At 46.6% G+C, this 12,594-nt stretch overlaps 1 protein-coding gene across 1 annotated transcript in view; it reads right to left on the bottom strand.

Annotated features, from left to right (window-relative positions):
• LOC144824222 (uncharacterized) overlaps nt 1–12,594 on the bottom strand; it is a 652,050-nt gene that overhangs the window by 495,864 nt on the left and 143,592 nt on the right. Inside the window, exon 12 of the mRNA XM_078683370.1 lies at nt 949–1,095. Coding sequence (XP_078539496.1) covers nt 949–1,095 — 147 coding nt within the window. The remainder of the gene's footprint in view (nt 1–948; nt 1,096–12,594) is intronic.

The following is a 12,594-nucleotide window of genomic DNA, read 5'->3' as shown; positions in this document are numbered from 1 at the left end:
CCCTCACCCTCACTCACCCTCACTCACCCTCACCCTCACTCACCCTCACCCTCACTCACCCTCACCCACACTCACCCTCACCCTCACTCACCCTCAACCCCTCACCCTCACCCACCCTCAACCCTTCACCCTCAACCCCTCACTCACCCTCACTCACCCTCACTCACCCTCAACCCCTCAGCCTCACCCTCACCCTCACTCACCCTCAACCCCTCACCCTCACTCACCCTCACCCTCACTCACCCTCAACCCCTCACACTCACTCACCCTCACCCTCACTCACCCTCAACCCCTCACCCTCACTCACCTTCAACACCTCACCCTCACTCACCCTCAACCCCTCACCCTCAACCCCTCACCCTCACTCACCCTCACTCACCCTCAACCCCTCACCCTCAACCCCTCACCCTCAACCCCTCACCCTCACTCACCCTCACAACACATATTGTGTTACAATAGGTGTCACATTTGCGAAAGATAAAACTATCTAGAGATGTAGCATAACGACCAGAGCTGCCATATAAGTCACGTAAATACAAAACATGTTGCATTCCAAATGCTATAGGTGTCACTCATCCATTTGCAAAACGAAAAATGTCAAACTCTTCTATTGCGAGACCTATTGCATTTTCAATGCTTGTTTCGATTTCCCGCTCTGCTTCTTCTACTCAGCAGTGCCTCTTTCTTCAAGAAATACATTTTCAGCATGGAATCTTTGTTCACCCTACATAAAGTCTCTCTCTAACCCCGCTTCTGATCTTGTGTTGTTTTCATTTATTTTCTCACTTAAGAAAGTCTATGTGCCTTAGGGGTCTGGCCCTCATCTCCTATAACACCACTAGATGTGCTCTGCAACAGGCCTGTTTCCTCTAACCCACACCGGTCTCCCCCCTCCTCCCCTCTTCTTTCACTTTCTTCGAATACTGCCCTCCCCGCCCCCACACTTACCATCAGTCTCCTTGTTACCCTCCCCACTGCAGAACTGTCCTGCTGGGCATTGTTTGCATGCAGCCAGAGATAGTGCCCCCTCCATGGCATTCATGGTTCCTTGAGGGCAGGGAAGTGGGGCAGCAGTCTGTGCCGGGCAGAAGAAACCTGGGAAGACAAAGATTCACTGTCATTGATCAGCCTTTATTTGTGTTAAGTTTGACACTTTGTCTTAGGAGTTATTACCTTTGAGATGAATGCGGTCAGTAGTTATTAATTTGTAAAAGAAAAAAGATAAAATAGTGCACTGGCCAATGTTTTTTCTTAAAAGAGAATGCTGAGGCTCCCAAAGGTCGGATTCTGAATTAAAAAGGGTGCCAAGTCGTGATTCCACCTCATGTCTCTTTCTCCACCACCCTATATTGACTGTCTCTTTATCTCCCTCTTACAAGTTCTTTTCAATTACTCCTCTATTCCCTTGTTAACCTTTTCATATATTTCTTTCTTTCTTTGTCCTCCTTTGTCCCTTTTCTGCATTTTCTCTCATGTTCTTGTTCAAAGCCCTATAAGGAGAAAAATGTGCCGATGCCCACCACTTGCAACCACTGGCACACATTAGCCACTGCAAGACAGACAACTTCTAGAACATCTAAACAATTGCCAAAAGCACCCTAATGGTATGTGGGAATTATCTGGATCCCTTTGCCAACACACAATTGGAGAAAATGTTTGGGAATCTCCAGAACATATCAAGGATGTTTACTAAAGAACCCCAGATGCCCTTCAGAAAATATGATTTGCACTTGAAGATCACAGAGTACATCAGGTGGCTCCAAGACCACTCTGGAGTTCATGAACTACATAATAATGGAGAAGACCATATTTAAAGATTGATAGAGTGGCTGTCAGATAAAGAGAAAGACAGGTGCAGATAGCAGTGGCGACTTCTCCGCTGTGGCGGAGGAGAGTCGCCACACTGCTTAAAGGCAGAAAATAGAAAATAAAATGATATTAAAAATCTTTTATTATCATTTTCTTTTTGATTGACTCAGCTGAGTTTGCTAAGTTTGCTGAGTCTGGGGCAGGGCAGGGGAAGGAGGAGCAGTGGGCACCACAAGTGCACATGTCGGTTCGGCCGTCCGTCCATTGCCCGCCAAACCAACATGCACACTTGGATATCTCCAGGCTATTCCTTGGAGTATCTGCAGGGCTCAGGAGCACTGGTTCCCAGTCCCTGTTGAAGCGTGAAACCAGGGGGCTCCATCCAATCCAAGCGCTTTTCTCAAGCTGGGAGTAATAGCACGAGAGAAGCGCTGGGATTGCGTCGTGAGCTGGGAGCCAGGTGCTATAGGAACAGAGGAGCAGCGCTATACGGTGTGGGAGCAGATGTTTAGTGTATATTTATTTATTTTTCCCTGCGCTGCCCCTGCGCTGCCCCTGCACTGCCCTACCACGTAGAATGGACAGCATCCACGACTGACAGATAGGCAAAAAATCCTAACCACTAGTGAAACATTTCTGGACACGGTCTAAACTGATGCATTATTATTATAATGTTATATTACAAATATATAATCTTATTCCGACAACTAGTTAGGCCGATGACTCATATACTGACATGCACATTCTAAGACAATAACATTGTTTGGAATGATTCTATATTAATCTGTTCAAAATGGAAAGCAAGTAATACTAGGTTCACTTTGTGCAAACAGGTCTTTTGCATTATGCTGTTGCCAAGACTCAAGATTGCTAGAAAAAAGACCTCCAATTAAACTAAGGGAAGACACTAAACCTCAGGTCTACCTTTTCCTGACGCCACCTGAGACTTTTTCGTGCTACATAAATGGGGAGAGATACACAGATGCCAGACAGACAGATAGATAGGCAGACTTAATAAATAAATATTGGTATTTACATTAATTTTTATTTGGATTTTCCTAACATTTAAATATTGGTGAAGAGATCAGCTGAAAGCACACATACATACACGTAGATTATTAAACAAGTTACTGGGGCTGAGAATGGAGACTGGAAAGCATCCCATTAGGCTAATGTGGTTAGCACACACTACTGTCCTGGAGCCACTAAGACTGCACAAGGTAAGCAAGTGACTCTATTTAGTCACACGACTCTCCAGTAGTTGCAACGTTGAGCACTAAAAACCTAGGGGTCAGAAACGGGCGTGGGAGAAACATTTGGCTCTGCCGGCAGGAGTTGGCAGAGTTATGCCCACTCTGCATTCCAGCAAAACTCTGCCAATCGCCGCTTGCCAGAGTTTTTTCTTGCACACGGCTCGGCAACATTAAGTTGGCAAGCATGAGCAAGAATTTGTGTTCCCTAGAATGATTTTCAGGTGGAAGAATGCCTCCTGGAGAGATTTCTCAATGCGGGTGGTCGTGGCAGGTCCCAACCATTTGCATTGAGAAAGCTGCAGCTCGAGTAGAAAATCTACTGTTGTGGCAGAAAGAAGCAGCACCCTCTGGTGCGCTTCGTGGTGCCATTCGTGCTGATTTTACATAATGGAACAAGCCCATAGCGCAAAAAATCAGCGTGGACCAGCGCACCATGCCAAATTACACCCACTCGTGGAACTCTGCAGAATCTTGCTGAGTTTTTATGCAACTCCGCGGAATTCTGTGGAGTGAAACTCTGCAAGTTCCACCCACCCCTAGTCAGAAACAGAAATACACCTTGATAAAGCAAATAACACTCAAAAGCAATGTCTAGAAAGTGCTGCATCTTCGAAGAATATAACTTTAGTTTACAGCTAAACAGAACGGCCTTTTAAAGTTATGATACTCGGTGGTAATCAGAAAATGACTCCCCTTTTCTGACTGAAGCAGGACTCTGAATATGTGTTTATGAGCTTAGGGGCCTATTTACAAAGGCATTTAGGAGTACGTCAAGTAGTACTCCTGTAGTGCTCTTTGACATACTCATACGTAAGCTTCTAAATAGGTCCAAAAATATCAACATGGGAAAAAAGGGAACATTCAGGAAACATTAAATTAAAAATAATACAAGTAGAAAGGACAGAGTCCTCTTTGCACTTTTGCTACTACGGAGTTGAGCGTTTTGAGCCATTTCACAAAGGCGTGTAAGCGGAGTCTGTAATACACACATTGGTTGTGGTTTAAATAGTCTTTTTAATCCCTGTAGCGCTATTTTCAAGTCCTTAGGGGACAGCCAGGAGAAGGAAGACCCAGAGAACGACATTTTGCCTGGCATACCACCATCAAGGTGGAGTTTATTTATACTACTTGTTTAAGTCAATTCCTCTATATTTCACTGATTCCTTTTCATCGAAGGCCGATGTATTCTTGTAATTAACAAATGTTTTCATCGTTGATCACAGTTTGCATTCAAATCTTTTGCAAATAGTTTTTTTTTCTGTTCTCGTTATTAACATACTTAAATCAACAAATGATTAATATTTAAAAACATTTTGTATGCAACTGCTTTGCGCAATGGGGGCTTTATTTGAAGGCATTGAAATTGCACCTTTAGGGGCAGATTTTCAAGCTCATTGCGACACTTTTGCGTCACTATTCCCATGTTAAAAATGACGCAAAAGTGGTGCAAGGGGCTTGTAAATAAGCCCCTTAGGGGCAGATTTACAAGAAAGTGACGCATCTGTAAAGATGCGTCACTTTTCCTGCACCACCATGCAAAACCCTTGTGTCACCATGGATGCGCCGTATTTACAATACGGCGCACCATGACGCAATGGTTGACAGATGCGTCAGAAATTCTGACGCATCTGTTGACGGAAAAGTCATGCATTGCTGGAGTCGTGTCGCAAGCACGATGCAACTCCAGCAATGACTGTTGCGGCCTATTCCCAATACACTGCGTCACTCCTTACGCCTGCTTCAAGCAGGCATAAGGTTTCGACGCAGTGGCATCCTAAAAGTCACACAGTGAAATCTTGTAGATTTCACTGCGTCACTTTTACGAGGCTTTCCTGCGTGGGAACGCCTACCCTGCATACATTATACCTGAGGCAAATATAATGTCATGCAGGGCTTTACAACGTGACACATCTCCCTAGATGCGTCACGTTGTAAATGGACCACAACTTTTACGCCATCACTGCGACAAAAAAGTGAAGCAACGATGGCGCGAAAGTGACACAAGGGGCGTGTAATTCTGCCCCTACGTACTTAAAAATATCCACCTCTCTCCAAATATGGGAGCAAAGTTAAACAATATCGCCATGTGATATTGTTCAACGGAAGGGAGCTTACATTTCTTGGCAGTTGAGATAGTGCAATTTGGAATGTGCCTCTTCCTCACCCCAGCACTCGCCACAAGTCCCCCTCTTGAGTACTGAAAATGTGTGTTGAGCATGTAAAGTATGAGCATCCGTACCATAGCATAAATGTACCCAATCTTTCCTGCAACCCACGCTGCCTCCTTCCCAAAGTCATCCACTGTTTTCCTCTCTATATTGAGTGTGAAATGAGTATAAGTTGAAGCTGCGCCTAGCTTTCTTGGTTCTCTGATAAACTTCCAGGTGACTTCCACAAGGCTGGCATTACACTAAAGCAAACATTATGCTTGTTCCTTATCACGCCGCCATAAATGGTTCGAGGAGGATGCCAGACTGCATGTTTGAAAGAAGCAGTGCCAAAATGGCAAAATATAGGTTAATCAAAGGATCTCAAATTCCTTGCACCGAGTCTGGGCAGCTTTATTTTCAAGTACCGTAAAGCCAACTACTACACCAGGTAGTGGTGCACTACCTAGATCATAACAGTGAAAAGCAGGACTTGGTTGTCCCTCCCAGGCAAATGTACTTTGACACAAAATCCCAAGACTAAATCAATTCGCATTTTGATTTCTGTTCAGACGTCATGTGAAGCTCCATTCTTGCATCCTGGGATTCTCATGCATCTATCAGGGTACCCACCACTTTCACCGATTAGCCTGCCGCATCCTACCTGCGTTGGTAACATCTCAGTGTAATTAAATATCGAGTGCTAACCTTCAAGAAATGTTTCAAATACTGGTCACTCAACCTTGTGACCAAAGTCTGTTTCATTTTAATGTGTCTCCACTTCATTCGCACATACGTCCGGGTTGGGAACAGGCGAAGCCGCTCCCTGTTAATTCTACACTCTGTCTTTAAACAGTGGTCACAACAGGGATTGGGCACACACTAATTTGTTTTGTTTACTTATTCACTGAGCTTTTTTACATCTCAAGCTTGTCTTCTCATTCGAGTGCAGTTTCCATAATGGAAAATTCACAAAACATTCTTATTAATCTTAGAAAGGGCCGCCTTTAGGGCAGTGCAACTGTTGACGTCGCACTGGGCACTGACCTGGAAAGGGGGGGAGGGGGTCATTGACCTTAGGGAAGGTGCTGTGTTTAGCGATAATTTACTATTTAAAAGCACTGGGGCATATTATCAAGGGGGTTTATCTCCGCTTTTTTGGCTTTAAAAGCCAAGAAAGCGGAGATAAAATTATCTCCCTATTACCTAGCTGTCGCTAACACCAGTTAGCGACAGCTAGTAGGAGATAGCGACCATCTTGGGCCCCAATTTGCATGTCAGTGATATTTATCACTAATGACATGCAAAGTGGGCGTGCCAAGATGTTAGCGACTGGAAACAGTCGCTAACATCGCTATCTCCTATTACCAACTTTTGGAGATATTTGCGCTAAGCGCGAATATCTCCAAAAGCTAACATCTGCCCTGAGCAGTTCTTAGCCATGTTATCCAATGGGAGGTGGATAACATGGCTAAGAGCCTTTTATTTTTCACCGGCCCGACATTATCGACATTGTCTCCACTGCCTAAAATGGCGGGGGCCATAGCAGGAGCAATAAATTCACCACCACCCCAGATGTCTGCATAGCTGCATTCCATCGAGATCAAGGATCACACAAACGGAGATAAGACTCTCTCCCCTCCCTTCCAAGCAGAAACAAGGAATCACCAACATAGAAGCTGGACTAACTCGACCTGCCCTCAACAGAAAAGGAAACTGATATCTCCAAAAAAGACAACAACAGACAAAGGACTGAAAAAACCCTGTCTTATCTACTCTCTGGTGGCAGACATCTTGACCAGCCCAGACACTTCTGAAACTACAAAGAGGTATTTTGTTTTATCCCCCCACATCGCCTATGTTAAATCACACCTAGACTCCCCCACACAGACCAAACTACAGATATGACTCCCTCCCAGCAAGAGAGGATCTGGTCTTGCTCAAACAGAATCTAGAATCTGACTCTGCCCTCCCTGTGCCTAAAGCAACAGAAACTAACAGAGGACTGCCGTAGCTATCTCCTCTACTCTGGCGGCCTTTTTGGAGTGGTCTGACCCCATCTCTCCTCTCTCCTAATCTCAAGTACTGATTGTCTACCGTTTATTGTAGTATTATACCTCTACATGTACTTAATGCACTGACGGATACCTCATATATTTCTGGCTGCTCACGGGGGGCATCTCTGACCCCTGCTGCTTTTCTTTTGCACATGTATTATGTATATATACTTTGACCTGGTATATCATTAATATTATACCCCTTTATGTATATTACACCCCTCGCACTCTCAATATATTATTGCACCGTTAACTGCCTCATACTACTAAAAACTACATATCTCTTCACTCTGTATACCTGTATCTTGTTCTAGTGTATCACTAATATTACACCTCTAGACTATACACTGCTATAAGCTGTACCCCTCTTCCTCTATCTCAGTACTGCACCAACTGATACCTCATACTTTTATTATTATTATTACTATGCTACCTCATACCTGTATTATTACTACTGGTATTTTTATGCCTATTCTACGTCAATCTCCCTTCACATATTTCTGTCTCCATCCTTTGCGGTAAGGTGAACCCATTCCACGCCTCTCCTTGGACTGCACCAATTACCACTTCCTACATCCTGTTTTCGTTGTATTTTGAGTCCGATTGTGATTGTTGTATCTAGATTTTGACTCTGACTATGTTTACATCGACTGCTGAGTCTGATTGTGATTATTGTATTTAGATACTGTGATTTAGATTTAGATACATACTACCTCATATGTCTTTTGGACGCTACCTCATATCTCTTTTGGATGCTCACTAGTGTCACTGAGGACACCTTAGCTCCTACACCCAACATTACAGCCTCTAAAATGGAGCGCAGCGGCAAGCACACTTTTAGAACTAACTACCCTTCCACCCTCACTAAAAAAGCCACCAAACGTTTTAAACATAACTTCATGAGGTCGCACCCTGAAACACCCTTTGCCGACACCTATTTCTCACCGGGCAATGGAGCCCTGAATACTGATATCATCTTCTACACCTCACGCAGAGCCCAATGGAGAAAAGCGTTCCTAACCCTACTCACCGTCTCCTCCACCAGGAAAACAACTCATGGCCTAACTCTCTCTATCACACCTTCCCACCTCTTCCCTGGCAGGACTTCCATTACTATCTACAACAACGGGATTGTCCTAATTCAATCCACGGACAAGAACCTGGAACTACTAGACAACCTGTTCCCCAAGTTCAAAGAGCACCTCTCCAATATGTGGACCCCCACCCAGATCTCCACCAGCACTATCAGCCCTGACGTCGCAGCCCCCACCTAGAACACCTCTACCCCCAGCACCCCAGTAAATGTCCCTCCTGCTGTTAACACCCCACACTCCCCAAGGACAGACACCCCCAGCACCCCAGTAAATGGCCCACTTGCCGTCAACGCCCCACATTCCCCAAGGACAGACACAAATGTCGCCACCTCTTATACTAACTGCCCCTCTAACATGACCCCTTTTACCCCCACTCACATCCCCCCTATCCCTCTCCTCCCTGACATAGCAACCCCCACCCGCAACACGTCACCTGAACACACCACCGCTCGGAGTTTATCCCCCCCCTCCCCTCCCCCCCACGACACACGCCTCTCCCCCCCAGCTCCCTCCCCACTCTCACCCACGACACTCCCACACCTGACAGAACAAATCTCACCCACGTCACGCCACCGTATGACAACATCACCACTCGGAGTCTACCCACCCCCCCTCCCATACCCCCCACGGCGGACACCTTTCCCCCCCCTGCTCCCTCCCCACTCCCACCCACGACACTCACACCCTCCCAACAACACACACAGAACATACCACCTCCCCTACCTTAGCATCCCCCTCTCTCCCACCTCCTATTCTCAGCCCTCACTACCCTCCGGTCTCCCCCACTGTCTTCAGCCTTCACTCACTCTTCCACTCGCCGGCACCGTCTCCCACTGACGGCACTACCTATGCCTCCCACCCACCGCCTCCACCGCCTACTTCACCCACACCCCCCGCCTACAAACACGCCCACTCTTTGAATGCCATCTCACCCATTTGCACCGCAGAACATCCCAACATCGTTAGTATATCCCCCCCATCGATCCCCTGCCCGCTTTCCAGCTCACTACACAACCATTCACCAATGGCTCTCACCACCTACGCCATCCCCAATGCACCCCCTGACCTGACGTTACCCACCCTCCAACAAGTGAAAGAGGATATTCTACAAATCAAAAAAGAAGTCCACGCAATCAAAGACCTTCTCTCATCACAGCCCAGACCACCTCCCATCTTCCCTCTACCCTACAAAGGACGCACCCGCCCTACATACCCTCGCCTCAAACGACATCCACGCTGGCCGACTATCCCCGTTCGCAACAACTCCCACCGCCCCCGCCGTGTCCCCAACCCATTGTCGGATCGCGACCTATGCTCTCTCCTAAGCTCTTACGGCCCAGGTCCGGTAAAACGCATATCCAGCCCGCACATCCCCATACCCACAATTCTCACAAACCCTCTGAGGCTCCCAACACTCAACAACAGAGGCTCCGTCCCTAACAACCTCAGAAAAGTTCCCCTCACTCTAGAAAGCTCGACCACCCCTCTCTCCCCCAAACTCAAATGCATCCTACTCAACTGCAGATCGGCCCAGAGACACTCCTCCGACATCGCTGATCTCGTCTCAGCTAGGGATCTGGACCTAGCCATCCTAACAGAAACTTGGCTCACTGAAGCCTCTACCCCGATTATGGACATACTAGTCCCCCCCAACTATCACATCATTAGGCTAGACAGGTCTTCGGACAAGACGGGCGGGGGAATTGCATGCATTTTTAGAAGCAACCTCTCCGTTACTAAAATACCCTCCCCCTCCCTCTCCTCCTGTGAACTCCTCTGCCTTGACGTCACCAGCGAGGGCAAACAAGTTTGTGCTTTACATCTCATCTATCACCCGCCTGGTGACAATCTCATATTCACCCAACAACTCATGGACATGATCACTTCCAATGCCGGTCGGCAGACCACCCAAGTCTACCTGGGTGACTTCAATCTCCACTGGAACGATCAGAAAGACACAGTGGTGAATAGTCTCAAAACTTTCCTTAATGCGCTTGACCTCACCCAAATATGCGATAGACCAACACACGACAAAGGCGCGATACTTGATCTCATCATTGCCAAAGAGAATTCTACACAACTGGAGACGATTCTACCCTGCGACTGGTCAGATCACCACATTATCACCTTCTTTATCAATGAAAAAGTTAAACCTAACCCGGCTCAACCAATCAAAGCCAAAACATGGAAAAGGGACATGAAGAATCTCAACCCCTCTACCGTGCCTCCCCACATCGGCAATCTCCTCCTTCCCCCTTCAGGTGCCTCGGATGTTCAATCACTGACTGACCACTACCTTGAATCTATGAATACATTAGTCAATGAAGTCGCCCCACTGCAACTGAAGAGAGTCTCCACCAAAACTTCTAACCCCTGGTATGACGACAGACTCAATGACGACAGGCGTTCGATGCGAATGGCAGAGCGCACCTGGAGAGCGGACCCTTCAGCATTGCACCTCAAAAGGCTTAAAAACAAGAGAAATGCCTACTTCAGGAAAATAAAGCGTACAAAGTTGGACTTCTTCAGCCGCCAGTTGGACCAAGCAAAAAACAGGCCAAGAAAACTGTTCGAACTAATCAAGACCCAAACAAAGGCACAACCCTTACAATCAAATAGCACAACAAGTGACACCCCACACTGTGAAGACTTCTCTGTTTTCTTTAAGCTAAAGACTGACAACATAAGAAATGACCTCATCTTGGATGTAGGCCGATTCCCCAACCACACCAGAATGGCTAACACTCAACCTAAAAACATGGCATCTTGGCTGTACTTCGATACCTACTCGGAAGAAACAATACACAAACTGCTCTGCACCCTGAAGCCCTCTAATCACCTCACAGACCCTCTACCTGCTAATGCTGTAAAATACTTCATCCCCTTGCTCCTCCCTCTCTGGACCAAAATAATCAACTGCTCCCTGCAACAAGGCCTCATTCCAGACGCCCTCAAGGTGGGGCAAGTCACGCCTATACTCAAGAAACCTACAGCCGATCCGTCTGACCTAAACAATTACCGGCCCATCACCAATATCCCCACACTGGCCAAACTGCTGGAGAAATGTGTCCAACTCCAACTAACAAGACACATTGACCAATTTGACCTCCTCAACTCTCATCAATCAGGCTTCTGAGCGAAACATAGCACGGAAACAGCTATGACACACATAATTGATGACGCCCTCCAAATTCTTGATCGCAATGAATCCTGCCTCCTCATCCTTCTTGACCTCTCGTCAGCATTTGACACGGTCAAACATGAGAACTTGCTGGAGCTGCTAAGCACTAGAATGGGTCTATCGGGAACGGTTCTCAAATGGTTTTCGTCCTTCCTGCACAACCGGACTCAGAAGTTCAAGATCGACAATGTGCTATCTGCACCTGTGCCTGCAGATCTAGGTGTTCCACAAGGATCCTCCCTCTCCCCCACATTGTTCAACCTCGTCATGGAACCGCTCGCCACCTTGCTCCAAGCTTCTAATGTCCAATTCCATATGTACGCCGACGACACACAACTGTACCTAAAGCTTCAATCCCCGGAAGATATCAAACATCTGAATTCCACGCTTATTAACACTCAATCTTGGCTAGCTGATAATCACCTCAAACTAAATGCTCTGAAAACTGAGTTCCTTCTCATCTCACCCCCGGCGAAAATTTCCACCACCCAAACATGGCTCAACAACCTAACAGCACTCAATGTCCAACCCACCATCATGGACTCAGCGAAATCCCTGGGAATCACACTGGACGCCAAGCTCAACATGCAGCAGCACGTCAGCAAAGCCACAAAAACAGCTAATTTCCAAATCAACACACTGAGGAAAATCAAACCCTTCCTCCCTGCTGAAGACTTCCAAACTGCTGTACAAGCGTTAGTCATCCCTCGAATAGACTACGGAATTGTGGCCCTCAGCAGACTCCCGCTATCCACAACAGCACCCTTAAGAGCCTCCCTGAACGCTGCCGCAAGACTCATCACTGGCTCAAGAAAACATTCGCATATTTCCCCAGACTTAAAGTCCCTAAAATGGTTGCCTTTTGAAGCCAGAATACAACTAAAAATTGCAGTTATGACACACGCGGCCGTGCACCACAATGCACCCAACTACCTCGCTCAAAAGTTGTCTATATCAGGAGGTTCGAGATCCAATAGAAGCTCAAAAAATCTACTCCTGAAACCCCGTAGATTCCGGAAAGAGAAAACCTACAAGCGCTCCTTCTCAGGAATG

The sequence above is a fragment of the Lissotriton helveticus genome, chromosome 3_1, assembly GCF_964261635.1.
Source record: "Lissotriton helveticus chromosome 3_1, aLisHel1.1, whole genome shotgun sequence".
In the NCBI taxonomy this organism is placed as follows: Eukaryota; Metazoa; Chordata; class Amphibia; order Caudata; family Salamandridae; genus Lissotriton; species Lissotriton helveticus.
This window is presented reverse-complemented; position numbering and strand designations above follow the sequence as displayed.